This window comes from Vicugna pacos, chromosome X, assembly GCF_048564905.1.
Source record: "Vicugna pacos chromosome X, VicPac4, whole genome shotgun sequence".
NCBI lineage: Eukaryota > Metazoa > Chordata > Mammalia > Artiodactyla > Camelidae > Vicugna > Vicugna pacos.
Window position 1 is genome coordinate 94642544 of NC_133023.1, and position 22089 is coordinate 94664632.

The following is a 22089-nucleotide window of genomic DNA, read 5'->3' on the forward strand; positions in this document are numbered from 1 at the left end:
ACACCCAGCCAGCTAATAGTTTTCAGCACTGACCAAGTACCAGCAGTATCATCAAAATGTCCATGCTGCTCTCCCTTTAATCCTCAAAACAATCCCAGAAGCCCCTTTTACCCAGGGAGAAACTGAGGCCCAAACAGGAAAGTAACTTACCCAAGTTACGCAGCTAATGGGCAGCAGGCAGAGCCAGGATCTGAACCCCTTTGATCTAACGCCAGAGCTGACACTGACTGTTGCAGAATGATGCTGCCTCCCTGTGGAAACAGGCACTCTTCACTGTTTCCTCTGTGGGCTTCAGGGAAAACCTACAGGATGAATATCCGAGACTAAACTACAAAGTCACTTGCCCATATAAGATCTACTCAGGGCAATCAAGAACATCCTAGTGAGGAAGTCAGATACTGTGATGTCCCAGTTGGGGACAACCAAACCACAGATAAAACCTCCCCTACCCCTCTCTTTCACCTAATCCCTCAGTCTCATGAGCCCCCTCTACGTGTGTTTTAAAAGACTTGCAGCTTCTTGGCAAGCTCTGGGGATGCAGCTTCTGCACCCTGCTGTGGATCTCCTGGACAGGATGGTCAGGAGCAGCTCCAGTATCTGCTCCACGGTGTGCATCTGAAGCCAAAACCACCTACCCATGGCAAAGCTCCAGAAGCCGCCTGAGGGTTTCTGGGGACCTGCGGCAGAACTTACAAAAATACGAATGAGAGGCCTCCACGCTAGGATTAGATTGGAGCTACTGGCTCCAAGCTCAGGGACTGCTCTGGTTTCACAATAAACAGTTTTTTCCCCTGGGAGCTGGGGCGGGGGTTAGGGAGGCGCTAAAAGCCAATCACCTTGGCCAGAAACCCTGGTGAATATGCCCAGCATCCCAGGCCACAGTATACAGAATCCGCAGGACTCGGCATGCCTGTGGATCCAAGTCCCAGTCCATAAGCCCAACTCCAGCCCACGCGCAGCTGTTTCAAGTGCCTTGGCCTCTCTGGGTTCGGGACGGTGGGGCCCCTGCCCCCTCGTCTGGTTTCCATCAGGGCCTCTGGGAGGCACAATCGCAGGCAGCTCTTCCTCTCTGTCTTGGCACAACACTAAAGTTTGGTGTTCAACAACCAAAAAAAAAAAAAAACCCAGAAAAACAAAACACAATAAAACCTAGCTCAGGACCCATGTGCGGACTACACCTCCCTAAAGATACCATCGCCTCTGGCCTGGTCACAACTCACCGCTGACCACCCAGAAGGGAAAATTTGACTACAGGGGCGGGACCACCAAGCGACTAATTGGAAGACATGAGGCGGGGCCATTGGGGCGCACCCAAAGATCCAAGAGCCCTCTGGTGGCGGCAAAGCGCAGAGTAATGTACCGGGTAGCTTTGTCGAAGCTCCGGCCTCTAAGCGAAGAAAATACAAAGGTAGTTCGAGGCCGCTGTGATCCGCAAGCGGAAGATCTGAGTCATTATACCCAGGAAAGTTTATTAAAATGCGAATTCTCGAGCTCATGCGAGATCAAATGCGTACCGGTGTCCGGGTAGAGCACAAAAATCTGAATTTTTAACAGGTTCTCACAAGAAATTATTCCTACACAGAGAGGTTTAAGAATCACTGCCCCCGTCATAACAGATTTAAGGAGGTCCCCAGCCGCTCCGGTTTCTCTAGGGCTGATGGGAGAGAAGCCCTCGCTGGGATTTGGAACCGGGGCACGCTCCACCCAATCCCCTGGAATCTAGACGCGCTTAAGACCGGAAATGGGATCGTTTCCAAAGCGATTTCAGGCCTGGTGGAGGCCAAGGAAAGTCCCAGCCCCTCCAGCGTCAGTATCCTTAGGGGCCACGATCTCTGGGCGAGTGGCGAGGAGCCTGCCGGGAGTTGTAGTCCGCAGCGCAGCCACGCGCCTGCGCCCTGGGCAGCTGCACCCGGTGAGCCTGGGAGAGCCGTGGGCGCCGAGGCGGTGAGTCCCGGAGCGGCCAGAGGGCGTGGCCATCCCTGGGGCGCGGGCGCGGGTAGCGGGGCACCCATCCCGCTCGGGCTGCGCAAACCGGCCGCCTCCAGCCCCGATCGGGCGGCGGGCGTGCGAGGGAGTGACGGGCGGCGGGTCCCTGTCCGGCCCGGGTCCCCGCCGCCGCTCCCTGCGACCCGCCCGGGCCTTCCCGAGCTTCTCCCGGGCGGGCAGCGCGCCTCTGGGCGGCGGAACATCCTCCCCAGGAGCGCGCTGGGGCCGCGCCGCCCCGCAGGCAGCCGATTTTCAACCGGCTTGTAGACTTGCCCGCCTTGCCTTTCCCCGAGTGCCCTCTCTTCACAGCCCTCTTCACCCACGGGCCCTGTGGGCCCGGCTCATTCAGGAGGATTTAGGCACAAGCCGTCAGCCCCGAGGTGGAGTGAAGTTTGCATCGGAAAGGGCCGGCGTGGGGAGTCCCGAAGGGTCAGCTCCCTGGTGGACGTGGTGGAAGGTTTGGGTCGGTCCGGGGAAGGCTGCCCAGCTGGGAGGCTGGAGCTCATTAAAGGCGGGTCCGCAGCCCAAGCAGCACGGTCCCTGGATGCCCTCCAGCGACGGTTAGGTGCCTTGGCGGGGTTGGGGGAAACAGCAGCTTCCTAGGAAATGACCTTTCCTGAGCGCTTGCTCGGTGCCAGGCACGCTGCTGTTCCTTTCCGTGCAGTGGGATCCGCGCAGGAACCTCTGTGAAGGAGATGCTGTGATTCTTCTCCTGTTACAGACAGAAGCCCCGGGCGCCAGGGTCCCACAGCTAGCAGGTTGTCACTAGATGGGTGTGTGGCTCAAGTCCAGGCTACGATCTAGATAAAGGGGGACATGGGGACAGTGTCCATTTGGCATGACTGGCTGGGAAGTCATGAGTGTTCTTTTCCTTGTCCCACTCCAAGGGAGAGGTCAGCTACAATTGGAATTATGCTGGGAGTGGGGTTAAAGGGCGCCAAATCTATAGGGGTTTATCTAGGGTATCTGCATCTTGGCAAATGCAGAGAGAGGAGCCGCAGAACACGGGCGGGTACCAGTGTTGAGACTTGTGGGGACAGCTATGTGAAGGCCTCTATGACCTCAGAGGTCGCATTGAGAACACTGGGATGTTTTTAGACACGAGCACTGCAGGAATGTGCCAATTCTAACGTCCTCACCATTTCCCTCTAGCATTTGTTTGCTATGTGTCTTGGGACAAGTTATTCAGTCCTCCTAAGCCGCACCTCCGTCCCCTCATCTGCATTCAGGGCCCAGCACTAGAGCCCGGCTCCTAACGCGGGGTGAGGGCTAAAGGAACGAATAGATGTGGGAGGCTTAGACCACTAGCCGCCGGCACAAGGCGTGATGAATGTGACGGATGTCCTTGGTTATTATTGCAGCCCCAGCTCCTGCTGGCCTGCCCTGTTGCCATGTATTTTTCTCATGGGAAAGCCACTTAGAATGCTAGTGCAGGACGGGGGTCACGGTGATGTTGCCTGAACTACAGATACCCTCCAGAGGAAAGGAATGAGGGATTGATCATTTGCTGACTTTGCAAGGTATGGCTCTGGCTAAGATGCCCCTCTGGTTGAAGGTGACTAAGGGTTACTCAAAGGTAGATGGACGTTCAGGATTATTCACCACTGGAAGTATTGCTCCCCCATTTCTTTTGTGGCCTAGCTATATACAGAGACACAAGACAATTGGAATTATGCTGGGAGTGGGGTTAAAGCCCACCAGATCTGTAGGGGTTTATCTAAGGTGAGGGGTTTTTAGCCTTGGTTGGTGGAATTCTAGAGCAGAGCTGTCCAACAGAACTTTTGACTGAGATGTCGTCTGAGCACTTGAAATGTGACTAGTATAAATGAGAAAGTGAATTTTTATCTTTAATTAATTTAAACTTAAACTTCCACACGGGACTATTGAATACCACAGTGGACAGCAGAATTCTGGAGGGTATGTGGATGATCTTGAAGGTTTTGTCAACTTTTTGAAATTGAATGCAGATTTGGATGTGATACATATTTTTGTAGAAATGAACCCATGGCTTTCATCCAATTCTCAAACCCTCCCTCCACCAAAAACATGATCTGCTGCTTTAGGGCTTTGGTGAAAAGTAAGCAGTTTAGGGAGGTAAGTATGCCCTCTGGTAACCACTGCTGTTTCTCCTTTCTCATTTTGTCCCTCAGCTTTTAGGTGGCTCTACCCAGACGACAACATAAAGAGAGAAATTAGAATCTGCCACTTCTGGACCCAGATAAATTGTACACTGCTGGAAGGGCGCGATGGCTGTGGCCCTGGGTTGTGCAATCCAGGCCTCCTTGAATCAGGGCTCGGTGTTTCAAGAGTATGATACTGACTGTGAAGTCTTCCGCCAGCGCTTCCGGCAGTTCCAATACAAGGAAGCAGCCGGGCCTCATGAAGCTTTCAACAAACTCTGGGAGCTTTGCTGTCAATGGCTGAAGCCAAAGATGCGTTCTAAGGAACAGATCTTGGAGCTGCTGGTGTTGGAACAATTCCTAACAATTCTGCCCACCGAGATCGAGACCTGGGTGAGGGAACATTGCCCAGAGAACAGAGAAAGAGTTGTGTCACTGATAGAAGACTTACAGAGAGAACTTGAGATACCAGAGCAGCAGGTGAGAAAAGAGTTTGGGATCTTAGTAATTAGATCAAAAGAAGTAGCAGAGGCAGCTGGGACTGGCTCAGACTTTCTGTCTGATACCCCAAGATTTCTCCACAGTGCTTTGCATTTTTTCCCTTCTGCTGGAATTGGTGTATGTTTCAGTGATTCTCAATACTTAAACCAAACTTGTCTTCTTTAACAAATATTTGGCAATGTCCCCTTTACTATCCTAAAATGAAATTTATAGATAATATAATCTACTTATGTATACAAAATTTAAAAAAATCAATATAATAAGTGCTCTGTGGGCCAAATATTGCACAAAGCCTGTTTTTATACAATCCATAAGCTAATAATGGTTGTTACCTTTTTGAAGAGTGATTTAAAAAAAAAGAAGAGTAACAGAACAATATGACCCACAAAGCCTAAAATATTTGCTATCTGTCTCATTACAAGAAAATTTTGCCAACCCTGAGTCAAGTAGAATCTAGAAGGAATATAAAGGAAAAGGAACATGGTTTCTTATGAACTATAGTAAGCATGCACATATTCGGGCTTGTCTGCACCAAAGCTTCATGCAGTTGTCATTTGCTTGAATCTATGCCTAGATCCACTGGGAAGGCAACAGCCAGAACTTTTAACTGATATGATACAGCTCAAACAATGTGAGCAGTGTTGCTGCTGGTCATGTGATTTCTCAAAGTAGCAAGCAGCTCCTGGTCAGTCTGAACAATAAGGAATATCATCTTTGATTTCCAAAGTGACACTTTCCTGGAAAATCCAAGTCATGCTAAAATATACGAAAATATTTTGTGTTTATATGACCAACAGGGTGAGTTTCTTGAAAGGTTCTTTTTACCTCCATGAGTGTTTGAGGGAACATTCCTAAATTGTGTGGGAGGGGGAACCATTCTGCCCTGTGAATTAGGCAGACTGCCATCCCTGCTTCACTCCATTCTGATAGCCATCTTGTCCAAAATGCCCCATGGAGGTGGTGGCACTGGCCTCTGTTCAGAGCCATTGAGTAAAACTCATAGCTGAGCACAGGGCAGAATCTCTGGGAGAAGGGAGGAAGAGCTTCTGGGTGGGCATTAGGGGCACTTCAGCCTGGTATGTGATGGGGCTCTGAGGCCAGCCTGCCTGGACAGGAGTCGTCCAAGGTTCCCGGCCCTCCTAGGACAGCGTGAACTTATGGTTTCCCTTCCTTTCTCTGTCTTCTTGGCTTAGCTTACCATATCAGGTTTGATGTTTGTATGGTCTAGTCGTACACCACCCAGTACAGTAACCACTAGCCAAGGGTGGCTCTTGAGCACTTGAAATGAGGCTAGTGCAAATGGAGATATGCTGTTAAGTGTGAAATGCACACCACATGCCGAAAACTTAGTATGAAAAAAAGTAGGTGTAATACCGCATGAACAGTTGTTTGTATTGATTACATTCTGAAACTATGAGAATTGAGATATATTGGGTTAAACATTACATATTATGAAGACTGACTTTACCTGTTTCATTTCCCGTTTCATATGGCCACTGGAAAATTTACAAAGACATGGGTGGCTTGCATTATATTGCTACTGGGCAGGGCTGGTCTGGACTTGAGTGATGGTTCTGACTTTCCCCAGATCGAGAGGCAGGAAATGCTCTTGGAAGAACTGGCACCCGTGGGAATGGCACCCATACCACCAAACATCCACCTGGAGTCACCCCCACTCCAAGTCATGGGACCTGCCCCAGAGGTCCCAGTGGCAGAGGCGTGGATCCCACAGGCAGGGCCGCAGGAGCTGAGCTTTGGCGCTGCAGGGGAAGGCCAGCCCTTTCTGGACCCTGGTAAGGCAAGGGTTTCATTCCCTTTCTTTGGTTTTTGTTTTGAGAGCTCAAGAGCTCTCCAGGGTTGGGGTTGCATTAGAATACCAATTATGTGATGGAAATGGGCCACTCTGATAAAGAGTAGAAAGAGGAGGTATCTCTCTCTGAGAACAGCTGGATACAAAACACCTTCGACTGAATGGGACTGAAAACCCCTTAAGCTACTGACCCTCCTCAAGAAGGCTATTTCTCTCTTTTCATTTTTTTATTGTAGTAAAATACCCACAACCTAAGATTTACCACCTTAACCATTCTTATGTGTACAGTTCAGTGGTATTGAATACATTGATAGTTTTTGTGAAGCCATTACCACCATCTATCTCCATAACTATTTTTGTCCCGTAAAACTGAAACTCTGTACCTATTTAAACAATAACTCCCCATTTCTCCATCTCCTGCCCCACCCCAGCTCCTGGCAACCACCATTCAACTTTCTGTTTCAGTGAATTTGACTACTTTATGTTCGTCATATGGATGGAATCACATAGCATTTGTCTTTTTGTGAGTGGCTTATTTCACTTAGCATAATGTCTTTCATCCATGTTGTAACATGCATCAGAATTTCCATCCTTTTTAAGGCTGAATAATAATCCATTGTATGTATAGATCATATTTAGCTTATCCATTTTGCATACATGTATACTTGGGTTGCTTCTACATCTTAGCTATTGTGAATAATGCTTCCATGAACATGGGTGTTCAAATATCATTTTAAGACCCTGCTTTTACTTCTTTTGGGTATATAACCAGAAGTGAAATTGCTAGATCATGTGGTATTTCTGTTTTTAATTTTTTGAGGAACTGCCATTCTGTCTTCCACAGAGGTTGTGCCATTTTACATTCCCATCAACAGTGCACAAGATCTCCAGTTTCTCCACATTTTCACTAACACCTGTTATTTTCTTTTTTTTTTTTTGATAGTAGCATTCCTAATGGGTTTGGGGTGGTATCTCATTGTAGTTTTGATTTGCATTTCCCAAATAATTAGTGATGTTGGCCATCTTTTTATGTGCTTGTTGACCATTTGTAAACCTTCTTTGGAGAATGTCTAGTCAAAGAATGTCAAGTCTTTTGCACATTTTTAAATTGGTTTTTTTGGGGGGGTTGTTGTTGAATTTTAGAGTTCTCTCTATATTCTGGATATCAGTCCTTTATCAGATATATGATTTGCAAATATTTTCCCCATTCTGTGGGTTGCCACCCTGGGGTCTCTAGTATGCAAGACAGAACATCAGTCCCAGGCATCCTGGAGCTTCAATTCCTGTGGATAATTCAGTTATGTAAATAGGACTGTAAAATGATGTGTTGAGGGGGAGGGAGTAGGATGTTATGGGAGCCCATAGGACGGCCACCTAACCAGCTTTGGGCAGAATGGCAGCCTGTGCAAAGGCTCAGAGGGGTAGAGAGCATGGCCTGCTTGAAGACTTTTTGCTGCAGCGTGAGGGCACAGAGGAGGAGCAGAGGAGCCAGAGTGGCACTGAAGTGGCTAGAGAGAGAAGCAGGGTCCTAGATCTTGAAGAAATTTGTGAGCCTCGTTGAGAGGTCATGCTTTATTCTCAGGGCAGTGGGGAACTACTGGATGTTCTTAAGGGAGTGATATACACGGATTTGCATTTAGAAGGTCGCTCTGGCTACAGTAAGAGAGGGAAGACTAGGAACAGGTGTCCTACAATCATCCACCTTACAGAGGATACTTTTCTGGACTATGATTGTATCGGTGATGATGGAGAGAAAAGGACCAATTCAAAAGATACGGAGGAAATAGAAATTATGGGACTTGGTGATTGACTGGATGTTGGGTGAGGAAGAGGAAGGGGTTAAGGATGGTATTCAGGTTTCTGGCCAGTGAACTGGGAAGACAGTAATATTATTCACTGACATAGAGAACACAAGAAGAGGATCAGATTTGGTGGGTCGACGTGAGTTTAGATTTGATCATATGGAGTTTGAGGTGTTTATGGGTCTCTAGAACATTTTGAAATAAAAGGTGACAAAAAAGAGAAACCTACAAGTACATATGTATGCATGTTATGGTCAAAGGAGAACTATATAATGTTGTCATTTTTGTTCCAATCTTTACATTACCTATAGTTTTCAGTCTGTTAAAAAGGTTTTAAAAATCTGTACTTTTGTATGTATGCCAGCAACAGATAGTAAAACTTAGCTAGTAATACATCTCTGCAAGCGCACTCCCATGCCTCATGTTAATTTGCTCCTGTTAGCAACAGTCACAGGTACAAAGATTACAGATGACACTGAGCAGCAATATTGCTCTTCATTGTCATACTGTATTCTCTAAAGCATAGGAACGTCCAGTGTATTGAACAAGGAAGAGATAGAATGAATTAAACGAGTAAAATATACCAGTTTGAAAGAGAGGAAACTACCCCTTTCTTATCACTCTTAAGGTGATATATTATGCTTTGCAAAACGATACAAGACTTATTGTTCCGTAATAAAGGCTACTTAACTGTTACTGTTTTTTTTAAAATGAAAACACCTTAGGTATATTGCATGAAGTACATCCTATTGAAGGCTGAATGGAAAGCACAGAATGCTGACAGAGTAGAAGAAGAAATTTAAAAATAATGGAAGAGGTCAATTGATTTTACATTAAAGTTTGAAATATATCCCCTGTCAGCAAAACATTAATTTGTTGGGTATGAAATGGAAAAATATGCACGTATATACACATACGTATATATCCATCTAATGATACTCATTTGATGTTAAGTGGATGCAGAGTGGGCTGGGAAGAGAGGATAAGAGAGAAATAAAAAAAAGAATTTAAATGGAAAATGTAAAGTGATCTAAGAAACACATAAGCTTTAAAAAAATTCCTTATTTGAATTCAAGCCAGCCACACCAGATGCTAATAGTAGGCAAATAAACTAGAATATCTGCAATCAGAAAGAACAGATGTGATGATCCTAAAAACATAAAGTATATCATGCTTATCTTTGAAGATGTGGAGTTCAAACTTAGTACACCAAATTTGGAATAATTTTCATTTGCCAAAGTTTAGGTTTCTAATTTAAATTAATAAGCTTACACTAGGAAATTGTATTCAGGATGTCAAAGATCGCATATTTTGGTGATGCAGGATATGAGAGATGAAAATTTAAAGTAAAATGTAGGGCAAAAAATGCTGTCTGTAAAGCAACAAAAGAATCTTGTAACTTAAATTTCTTTAGATTATTCTATTATACTAAAATATCATTAGCTAATATCTAGCCCTAACCAGAGTAATGATATTTCTTAGTGCAGTGGAGACTTTATGACACAGTCTTTGATAATGGGGTTTAATGAAGTCATTCCCTGAGCCTGGGGTGGTGGGGGGAACATTCATCAATCAAACACCTTCTTTGTTAACCTCAAATTGCTTTTTCCCTCTTTGTATTGGATAGCTATCGCTGAATAACAAATTACTCCCTGTAGCTTAGCAGCTTAGAGGAAAAAGCATTTACTGCTTCACAGTTTCTGAGAGTCAGGAATTTGGGAGTGGTTGACATAGTGTTTCTGGCTCAGAGCTTCTCATATAGTTGCTGACAAGATGTCAGCAGGGGCTGGCAGGAGGCCTCAATTCCTTGCTAATGGCTCTTCTCCATAGGCTGCCTGAGTATCCTCAAAACAGGGCAGCAAATTTCCCCCAGAGAAAACGAATAAAGCCAAAGCAAGGGGGATGCTACAATGTTTTTGCTGCTACCATTTCCTATTAATTGGAAGAGAGTCACTAAGTCCAACTCCCATTTAAGAGGAGGAAAATTAAACCCCTTAAAGGGAAGAATATCAAAGAATTTGAGGCCATATTTTAAAACAACTGGCACCCATGCTTCCCTGTCCCTACTAGCCTTTTGCTTTTTACTTCAGTCTTTTAGGTCAGAAACTGATCTTTTAAACTGAAGTATAGTTGATTTGCAATATTATATTAGTTTCAGGTGTACAACATAGTGATTCAACCCATTTAAAGTTATTATAAAATATTGGCTATATTCCCTGTGCTGAACATTACATCCTTGTATCTTTTTTTTTCTGTCTTTTTTTAGTCAATTTTTCTTGGGTAAATTTCTTCAGTTAATTAGGTCAAATAGAATATATCCATGATGAGTCTCTTGGCTATAGCCACAAGATGAATTTACCATCCTGGACAACACATTATCATCACTTGGAAACTAATGTTTTAGACTATCGCCTAAAAGGCAGAAGACATGATTGAATTTAAGGTAATAATCTTCGGTTTCTATTTGTAGAACCCTCCCTTTTATACCAACTGACTAGCAATTGATGTTTCCCCTGTTGCTGTAAAATCACTCATCCAGTGGTAATAGTAGCTACACAGACTAGTCTGCATTGAGGGTCAAGAGAAGAGCCCCCTGGGAGAAGTAGGCATTAAGGCTTGCAATTTGATCGCTATTCAACAACGACCCAAAGCCCTGGAGCCAAGCTACAAAACACACACTGAGCATCCTTCTATGGGCATGTGTTGGTGGAACAAATGTCCAGAATAGGAATTATTGGTTAGTGGGCATATGCGTTTAAAACTTTAATAAGATATGGTCAAATGACCTCTAAAATTATTGTTCCAATGTGCCCTCCCCCCAGAGTGTGTGAGAGTGCTGGTTTCTGCTCCTCTTCACTCAGCCCAGGTGCCTTCAGATGGTCTAAGCTTTGCCTTGTGATGAGCACCATGGCTGTTTTCCCCACATTAGCAAATAGAAGGAGGGCTGATACCTGTGAAAACCTCTCAGTCAGTGTCCAGTTCATTCAGCATCCATCATGGTATTCTATGGAATGTATAAGAGTAGAGGATGGGACTGAGGTCCAAAGGGTGGGAGGTGGGTCAAGGGGAATGGTTAGTGGCCTCAGCTGACATGGGACTGTGAGCATAGGTTGGGGAATGCAAACTGGTGAGAGAGTCCAGAGCAGGGCTCTGGGAGTCTGGGAAGTGGATGCTGAGTGCACTGGAGGCACCAGGATCTGAATGTTACGCTGGACGACCAGGCGAGTAGGAGGCGGGGTTGGTAGATAATTAAGAAGGGCATGAGGTTAACATCCAGGAAGAAGCTCAAGTTTGAGCACATGTTCTCTGTATCCAGGGGTGGTGTAAGGGGCAAAGTTAGGTTACTGAGATTTTTCTTCCTCTTTAATATAGGCATCCATAGCTATAAATTTCCCTCTAAGCACAGGTTTTACATCCCTAGGTTTTCATTTTCATTTATCTCAAAATATTTCTAATTTCCCTTTTGATTTCTTCTTTGACTGATTACTTAGGAGTGTGTTGTTCAATTTTTATATATTTCTGAAGTTCCCAGTTTTCTTTGTTATTTATTTCTAATTTCATTCCATTTTGCTGGGGGGCTATGCTTTGTACTTGTGAGCCTTTAACATTTTTGAACATTCGTTTTATGGTATAGCATCTCGACTGTCGTGCAGAATTTTCTCTGTGCACTTGAGAAGCATGTATACTCTGCTGTTCTTGGGTGGAGTGTTCTATAAATGTCTGTGATGTTTAGTTGCTTTATGGTATTTTTAAAGTCTTCTCTTGTTGAACTTTTGCCTAAATTTCCTTTTGCCAGGAGGTATTGACGTTTCCAACTATTACTGTTCAATTGTCTATTTCTTTTACTATTTCTGTCAATTTTTCCTTCATGTATTTTGGTACCCTATTATTAAGTGCATATATGGTTATAATTGTTGTTATCTTCTTGATGGATCAATCCTTTTATCATTATGAAATGATTCTCTGTATCTCTAGTAATTTTTTTGTTTTGATGTCTATTTTGTTTGATATTCACATAGTTACTCTGACTGTCTTCTGGTTGCCACTGGCATGATACATATTTTTCCATCCCCTTATATTCAATCTATTTGTGTCTTTCAATCTGAAGTCTGTCTCCTATGGACAGCATACAGTTGGGTTTTTTAAAATCCAGTTTGACAATCTCTGCCTTTTGATTGAGTTGTGTAATTCATACCATTTAATCTTATTTTTGATATGGTTGGATTTATATCTGCCCTTTTACTTTTTGTTTTTTATATGTCTCCTATCTTTTTTTGTTCCTCTGTCCCTCATTTACTGCTTTCTTTTACACTAAGTAAATATTTTGAATGTAACATTTTACTTACTTTAATGAATTTTCACTATTTTTAAAGTCATTTCCTTAGTGGTTACTCAAAAGTTTAGCATCTTATCGTAATCAGCGTCAGATTTATACTGACTTAATGTCAATGAGATATAGAAGTACTTCTCCTATATAACTCTATTCCCTTTTTGCCCTTTTTGGGTATTACTAGCATACATATTATATCAAAAATGTTACAAGCTCAACAATACATTGTTATGGCTATTGCTTTATATAATTTTAAGACTTTTAAAGGAGCTGAGAGAAGGAAAACAAGTATATGTTATAGCTTTTGTTATATTAATATTATTTCTTCTTATTTTCTTCATTTTTCCTGAGGATTCAAATTACTGACTGCAGTCATTTCTTTAGCCCAATACAGCTGTGCTCCTGCCCACTTCATTTGTGCTGTTACTGGCAAATGTATTATATTTCTATATGTTATATACCCAACACTGTACTATGTACATATTGTTTTATATAATTGCTTTTAAAATCTTTTAAGAAAAGAAAAAGAAATTTGTATTTATACTGTCTTTTATAATGAAATAATTACCCTTACTTGTGTCCTTTGTTTTTCCATGTGGATTCAAAGTACTGTTTGAGATCATGTGCTTTCAGACTGAGGAACTTCCTTTAGCATTTCTTGTTAGGCAAGTCTGCTACCAATGAATTTTCTCAGTTTCTGTTTATCAGAAATGTTATTTCATAGTCATTTTTGAAAGATAGCATTTCTGGATATAAGATTCTTGACAGTTTTTATTTTTCTTTGAACACTTTGCCTATGTTATCCCACTGTCTTCTGGCTTCTGTTGTTTCCAGCTTTTCATCTTGTTAAGGTTCCCTTGTAGATGGCAAGTCATTTTTCACTTGCTGTTTTTCAAGATTTCTTATTTTTATTTGGCTTTAAAGATTTTTACTCTGATAATGTCTGTTTATAGATCTCTTTGTACTTATTGTGCACAGAGTTCATTGAGCTTCCTAGATGTGTATATTGACATTTTTAATATGTTTGGGGACTTCCATTATTTTTTCAAATATTTTTTCTGCTCCTTTCTCTCACTCCTCTCCTGGTTTTCTCATGATATATCTTTTCTCCGAGACTCTCTGTTTCTTCATTCTTTTTTCCCTCTCTGTTCTTTTGATAGCATAATCTCTCTTGATCTGTCCTCAAGTTCCTAATTCTTCTAACAGTTCAAATCTACTCTTGAGCCATTCTAGTGAATTTTTCATTCCACTCATTGTGCTTTTCAATTCCAGAATTCCCACCTGATTCTGTTCATGGACCTAAGTTTGTGTGGCCCGTGCACAGTGAGATGAAACAAACTGAAACATCAGAGTTCGAAGTGGACAAAGGTTTATTGCAGGGACAAGAAAGGAGAATGTGCAGCTCGAGCTCAAAAGACCCAAATTCTCTGATGGCTTTTAGGGAAGAGTTTTTAAATGCAACATTTGGAGTGAGGGATGCAAAGTGTATGACTTTCTTCTGATTGATTGGTGGTAATGTAACAGGGTGGTGTTTCAGGAATCTCAGTCATCAACTTTCTGCTTCTGACCAGTCTGGGGTCTCAGCATATAGTTACCATCCTCCACCTGGGTGGGGGCCTTAGTTCCTGCCGAACAGCTCACAGATGCATGTCAGATTGTTATGTATGTCCACTGAGGAGGAAGGAGAGCACTGTCTTATCACTGAAGTATTATTTCTTGACTGCTGTTCCTTTGTTTCTGCATTTCCTCACTTCCCTAACTAGTAGCTGCTTGAATCTGCTCTTTGGAACTCCAGGAAGGACTAGGAGGCCAAAGCCTTTTTCTACAACCAAGAAACAGAGGGCAGAGAGGGTCCTGCTCAGTTTCAACCACCCCTTTTCATTAGTACTCCTCAATCCCGAAGGGAACAGGTGTGGGACAAGAAAGGGAAAAAAGTTTTAGATAGAAAAGTTAATCATAAATTCAGCAGAGAAACTCAGTTTTAAGGGGACTCAGTTTCAATTCTTTTTTATAATTTCTATTTATTGATATTATCTATTTGATGTTATATGATGTCATCATAATTTACTTCTTGAATCATGATTTCCTTTAGTCCTTGGTACATATTCATAATGGTTACTTTGAAGTCTTTGTTAAATTTGATATCTAGTCACTCTCATAGGCAGATTCTGTTGCCTGCTCCTTTTTTTTTTTCCAGTGTAGGGGTCATACTTTCCTGTCCACATGTATGTCTCATTTTATCATCTCAATATATTATCTCAATATATTATCTAAAAATGATAATATATTGTAGCAACTCTGTGTCCTCCTCCCCCCTCCCCAGAGCTTGTTATTGTTATTTGCTGATTTGTTTGGTGAGTGGCTGGATTATTTTAATGAACTCTAGCCCACCCTGCAGTGTTAAGCATTTGACATTGCCCTTATGGAGCACAGCCTTGGCTGTGCACACAGTCACCCTGGAATGACAGTAGTTTTTTCAGGGCTTTCTTTGGTTACCACTTTCCCTGATCAGAGCCAGCTATTAATTGCAGCTAATTGCTCTATTGTTTTCAACAATGCCCTGGAGCAGAATTTGCTCTGCAGACTAATTCAGTCAAATTCAGTCCCCTTAGATAGGCTAGTTCCTGAGGTCAGTTTTTCAGATTTGTTCTGATCCCAGGAGGGCTCCTCCCAGCTGTCTCTTTCCTAGTTCTCGTCTGCAAACTAGCCAGCCTACAGTTTAGTGTGTATATTCAGTAAATCCATCATTCTTTCCAATTGCCTTTCATTACAGCCCCCACTCTGTTTGAGAGTACCCTCAGGCTTGAACTCTCTCTATTGGAAATGAAATCAGTTTCTTTGAGAAAACTTGGAGCTACCTCTTTTAAGGCCTGCTTCTCCTCCCAGGCCAAATCACTGATACACTGCTCTGAAAATGGAGATGGGGACAATGGTGTGCTTATCTCTGAGTGGCATTGCCACTTTAGGAGCTGAGCACTAGACCTGAGCCTCAGGCCTTCTTGGCTTGCCCCTGCAGGATTGGAAACCACTGCTTTACAATCACAGTCACCTTATAAAACTACAGTTGCTTTAAAGGGACAATCGGGGCCCTAGTATTCTCAGCAATACCACAGCCAATGCAGAGCTCCATCCCACCAGTGGAGACTGGGGAAATAAAAGGAGCGCCCACCTCCTTTTCTGTCTCAACAATAGGTGGCTAAAGGTAGGAGGAAAAATCCTGAGGTCCTGCCCCTCCCAGGAAGACAGGCCTCTGAATAGGGGCCCGGGAAAGAGTGCCCGAGGCTCTTGACTCTGGCAGTCACGAGTGGAGCTGGGAGGGGGACTAAACAGAACAGTTTGGGTTTAAACACTTAAGACTCTCGCTGTTCTCTGTGGATTTTAACAGATTTTAAAAAATAGATATTTCTTGGGGGAGGGTGTAGCTCAGTGGTAGAGCACATGCCTAGCATGCATGAGGCCCTGGGTTCAATCCCCAGTGCCTCTTTTAAAATAAATAAATAATTCCCTCCCCCTCCAAAAAGAAAAAGATACCAAAAAAAAAAAAGACGTTTCCTAATTTTCTGTATGCCCTAAAGGCCATTTTGAGAGGCTTTAAATGTTTCTTTTATTATTTTTAATAATTTTCACCAGTTTCACTGGGAAATAGATCTGCAGAGGTCCCCGTGGTATCATGCTAGAAGTCTGCCTCCCTGCATTTAGATTATAAATCAGTATTTCACACCTAGGCCTTTGCTGCTCTCTGCTTATTTCAAGTTTCAGCTTGCTCCCACTTTTACTCAATGGCAGCTTTCCTTGGATCCATGACTTCCAGTTTTATTTGATCTTGGTCTCATTACACTCTCATCCTGTTCTTAGTTTTGAAACCCAAACAAAAGGAAAATAGTGAATTTAAACAGAACGTGATTTGAAATACATCTTTTTAAAATTCCTGTTTTTTATTGAAGTGTAGTCGATTTACAATGTTAGTTTAAGGTATACAGCAAAGCGGTTCAGTTATACATATTACATACATATAAATACATATTTTTCAGGTTCTCGAAATGCATTTTTGTTTCTTAATCTTAAAAGGTCTTTTTTTTCCCGTGAAAATATAAAGTAAGGTATTTTAGTCCACTTCCCATGTTTTGATAGAATGTTTTATTTGTTTTTTTGGGGGGGGGCGGTTGTTTTGGGGAGGGGAGTAATTAGGTTTATTTATTATTATTATTTTTATTTAATGGAGGTACTAGAGATTGAACTGTTGACCTCGTATATGCTAAGCACTCTACCACTGAGCTGTACCCTCCCCCCTAGAATGTTTTAAATTTTAAATTTTAAATTTTAAGTTTTCATTAAATTAACTTGCTAATATCATTTTAATAATGCTAATATTTAAACTTAATGCTGCATTTCAATCTCAAATGAGCCACTTCCAACCCACACTTTATTGCAAACAGGTTAACTTGGCCAGAGCTGAGGAGGAAGACAAGGAAGAGGTGTGCAAAGAGAGTGTGAGCCAGAGCAGCTCTCAGTGAGGAGAGTGCGGGGGTGGGGGGGATGGACACTGAGTGTAGACACTTCTGCTTGGTCTTCGCTTGACCAAGAAACACTCTTTGATGGTGATTTGGGTTAATTTCAAGAGAATCCACTTCTAGACTTTGGCTGAAACAAAGACTGCTTTTGTGGGTTGCCAACCTACTCAGTTTCCATTATAAGTTGAAAATCTCAACGGAAATTATCCCAGTAAGCACTTTCATGACTTCTAGCTTTACCTTTCTCTCTTCACATAGTACTCGATAGCAGCATTTCTCAGTTTTAATATGCCAAAACTTTATGAAGATTTACTTCATATTTTGGCTCTAACCTAGATAAATCTATTGTCAAAATAGATACAGTAGCAATTTAGTGTATTGATTTCAGCACAAAATTGATTCATTCCTCTTCCACTGATTAGAAGAGAATAGCCTTAAACTGGGCACAAAAGGATGTTCTCTCATTTTTGTTTTGTTCTTATCTTTGAAAAAAAAAAGGACTCTTGTAAGAGATTCCAGGTGAAATAATAGTAATTGAGGAGGAAGTAGATATTGAGTGGTCATATGTCCAAGATAGCAGCCTGAACTCTGGAAACATCTTGTATGACCCAGAATATTATGCTTCTTATCTTTCTTATGGCCAGGATATCCGATACCAAAACTTGATGTGAGCTTTCCATTGGAGCCTAGAGAAGAGGCATGGGTGAAGGAACTACAAGAGTCCAAAGAAATTAAACAATTACTCGATTCCAAGTTAGGTAAGTAATTGTTCATTGATCCCAGAGAAGAAAGAAAACAAAAAACCAACCTTAATCAGGGTAAAGTGTTTTGAATTCAACTTAGGAATTTCTGTACTCCTGCCGGTGGCTTAATAGAACTTTTCATTTTCCCTCATGTTCTTTTCTCTGCGGGACACAGTGACATCTGCATTCTGTTTCTCCTCTCAGGGTTTGAGATTGGGATAGAAAATGAAGAAGATACTTCAGAAAAACAGAAAAAACTGGAGGATATGTATCCATTTATTGTTACTTTAGAGGGGAATGCTCTTCATGGTCCTATTTTGCAAAAAGACTATGTACAGTTAGAAAATCAATGGGAACCACCCCCAGAGGATTTACAGACAGATTTAACAAAGCTGGTAGATCAGCAGAACCCGTCTGCAGGAGAGAAACCTGAGAGCTCCAGCTTGGAAGAACCTCTCAACCCCAGGCCTCAGAAGAAAAAGAGTCCAGGAGACAAACCTCACCGATGTTCCCAGTGTGGGAAATGTTTTGCTCGGAAGTCCCAGCTGACAGGGCACCAGAGAATTCATTCAGGAGAGGAACCTCATAAGTGCCCGGAATGTGGGAAAAGATTCCTTCGTAGTTCAGACCTTTACAGACACCAGCGACTCCATACAGGGGAGAGACCCTATGAATGCACTGTGTGTAAAAAGCGATTCACTCGGCGGTCACACCTCATAGGGCACCAGAGAACCCATTCTGAAGAAGAAACATATAAATGCCTTGAGTGTGGGAAAAGCTTTTGTCATGGATCAAGTCTTAAAAGACATCTGAAAACTCATTCGGGTGAAAAACCTCATAGGTGTCCTAATTGTGGGAAGAGTTTCAGTAGGCTGACAGCTCTGACTTTGCACCAGAGAACTCACACCGAAGAAAGACCTTTTAAATGTAATTATTGTGGGAAAAGCTTTAGACAGAGACCAAGTCTTGTTATTCATTTAAGAATTCATACAGGGGAGAAGCCGTACAAGTGTAGTCATTGTTCTAAAAGCTTCAGGCAGAGAGCAGGTCTTATAATGCATCAAGTCACTCACTTCAGAGGACTTCTTTAAGAATTGTTAAAGTAAACAAGTCCTACAGAAATTGACAGTAACTAAAAAAAAAAATCTTAAACCTGCAGCAGCCTGTTTGTCTTGGAAGAATCTTTCTTCTTTTTTTTTTTTTTGAAGGGAGGTGCTGGGGACTGAACCCAGGACCTTGCACATGCTAACCACGTGCTCTACCCCTGAGCTATACCCATCCCCAGAGAATCTTTCTGTTTGAGCTTATAGGAACAGCTTTTTTTTTTCCTACTTTAAAAACCCATCTTCCAAGACATACAAGTTCTAGACTATCCATCTACTCTTGCAGCTTTCCTAGATTTGATTTATCCTGTCTCTACAACTCTTTTTTTCTTATTACATTGAACATTTCTGTGAACCAAGCCAACCATATCATAAATGTAAGCATAAAACTGATGGCAATCCTTTGGAGTGTAGCATTAATATAATGGATAATCATATCTATCTGACATATCTATTATAGCAGCGCCATAATTCTGCTGTCATTAGTAAAGGTAATTAAATTAGTCCAAAGCTTTATGTGTGCCCCAAGTGGCAAGAAAGGAGACAGTGTATTTTGTCAAATAATAAAAATGTGTTAGGAACACGTGGATGAAGAGGATGCCATTTGCCTGGTATGTACTGGGTTCTTTCCCTTGAAAATTTTATTTTTCGAGAAATGTAAATTTTAATCTTTACTCTTGAACTTTGCAAAGTTTGCTAGTCTCCTTAGTTGACAGTCTGGGATGATGCCACTTAGAGCTGAGTATTTGATGATTTATATTGTCCCCAGAATGAGTCAGCTTCTGGTGGAAGAATCCATTTGACAGTTGAAGTCATACAAGTAGAATCTCATTTAATTTAGATGGACTGAGGAACCAGCGTCCATTGCCTTTTACTCTCCTCTGCTATTTCAACTGTGTGTCTCTCAGTGCTTTTAAATTTTACTCATTCTTTAATTCAGTGTCTCCCTAAGTGTGTGTCATAGAACATCTAGTTCTAGAAGATGTTCTGCCAATAAGTTTGGGAGTCCCTCCTGGCTGTCTCCGCTTTCTAGACTCACAGTGCTCATCAGCATATGAGAATTCCAAGAGGTCCTCCCGTAAAGGCGGAAAAAGCACCTCTTTTGGCTCAGTGTTTTACAATCCTGTTTGACCCCAGAACCCTTTTTCATGTATACCCAGTAATAACCCACAGAGCTAGTATTCTGAAAATATTCTTTGGACCACACTGCCTTTAACAAATATTTCTCTAACTATCCATATAGTCTTGTTGTTCCCAAGCCTAGTTATCTCCAGTTGCTTCAAGGATGTTATGAGAAACTCTTTACACACGTATATTTTTTATATAACACACACATCATTTCAGGAGGTGAGGGTCACTAATTCAGATATTTATAAGTTGCTCAGTGATTCTCAACCTCTTTGAATTTTACTTATAATCTCTCTCTCTCTCACACACACACGTTGCTACTTATATAAATGTTCTCATATAATAGCAGTAATGACTCAAGTTCCTATAGCAAGGGAAGAACTCTCTTTATCAGTTAAAACTGTTAATACATGAAAATATTCATTCAGCCTAGTTCCTGTTATAAAATACAAGAAATAGGACATTCAAGTATTTTCTTTTATGAAGATACCAGTCATCCTTCCCTTAACTAGTGTTAGGGAAAGTATATTTTCTTCTATTCCATTGAAGTTCTTGGAAATGATATTTAAGATGAGTATTTTGGAGGTATCTACTATGTGCCTAACTAGTCCTGTTCAAGGCTTAATGGAAACTAGTAAAGAAATTAATTCATAAAGGGTTTATCATATGCTTAGTTAAACAAGAGTTGGGAAGCAAATGGAGAACAACGCAAGAGAGTTTGTAATTAAGTGCCAAATCATATCAAGTGCTAGAGCCAGGGTGTGTCTTTAATTTTTGTCATCCAGGTCCCAGTCTGCTGCTGCTTTAAGTTGGGGGATACAACTGAGATCCCAGTAGCAATAAACATGGAACTTGGGAAGAGTCTGAATGTAGAGATGAAAACTACCGAATGTAACGGCTTCTCTTTTCTCTCTTGTGGAATTGCATTCAAACCAGAACAGTGCCTTAGAATGGATGTGCCCAACTGCTCTGTATCTATGCAATATTTTAATAAAGTGGAAACGTCTATGCTCTTCCTGCTTCAGTCACATGAACTAATTGTTGGAACAACTTAGAGATGCTTACCTGAGCAGTGGCAACAAGCACCACAGTGGACTCCTGCCCCCAATCTAAGTTGGAATCGCTTGACTCCCTGCAACCATGGTGCTCGGTTTATGCATCCGTTTTAGCATTTCATGCAGTCAGTTTGAGCTAGTAGGGTCAGTTGCCATCATAGTATGAGCTGTATCCTCCCCCTCATCTACATCATAAACACATGTGACTGGATTTTACAGGGTAGAGAATATCTATTATTCATTCCTTTGTCATAGTGTCCTGTATATAATAAGCACTAATAAATATGTGTGACGTTGAATCAGGAATTATGTGAAATAGTTCTTGGAAACATAGCATAGTTACAACATTGTATGGATGTGCCTAATTATACTTCTGAGCATTTCAAAAAGATAAGGGCAAAATACAATACCTACCTCCTGAGTATTATGAAAGGCAAAAAAGAGTACCCACCTCGTAAGTACTATGAAGATGAAATGAAGTGTATTTTGTTCAGGTCCTACACAGTGTAAGCTTTCAGTAAATACCCAGCATATTGTATTTTAAGTATTGTTTAATGATAAAAGCATTTAAGGCTATGGATTTTCCTCTATTACTCTAGTCACATTTCATACTTTTTAAAAAATTAACTATTTTTAAAAATTTTTTCTTAATGGAAGTACTGGGGAATAAACCCAGGACCTCGTGCATGCTAAGGACGCACTCAACCACTGAGCTATACCCATCCCCCTATACTTTTTATATATAATGCTTCTATTAGCCAGGATTCTCCAGAGAAACAGGATGTGTGCGTGTGTGTATATATATAAAATATATAATATATATATTTAATATATATATTGTATATTATATATATTTAATATATTATATATTATATATATTTAATATATATTATATATATATTTTATATGTATGTATTATATATATATATAAATATATTATATATATATTTAATTAGATTTAGATTTATTACAGGAATTCACTCATACAGTTATGAAGATT

At 41.5% G+C, this 22089-nt stretch overlaps 1 protein-coding gene across 2 annotated transcripts; it reads left to right on the forward strand.

Moving 5' to 3' along the window:
* The first annotated feature begins 1887 nt into the window (after window positions 1–1887).
* Window positions 1888–21388, forward strand: ZNF449 (zinc finger protein 449). 2 transcript variants are annotated; one of them, XM_006219536.4, is made up of 5 exons: window positions 1888–1944; window positions 4137–4586; window positions 6196–6400; window positions 17705–17818; window positions 18008–21388. In XM_006219536.4, the coding sequence occupies exons 2-5, from the start codon at window positions 4233–4235 to the stop codon at window positions 18892–18894; spliced, it is 1560 nt and encodes a 519-aa protein (XP_006219598.1). In that variant the 5' UTR covers window positions 1888–1944; window positions 4137–4232; the 3' UTR covers window positions 18895–21388. The 2 variants fall into 2 exon arrangements, with proteins under 2 accessions (XP_006219598.1, XP_072812851.1); XM_072956750.1 differs by having other exon boundaries at window positions 1914–2366.
* Window positions 21389–22089: the final 701 nt, after the last annotated feature.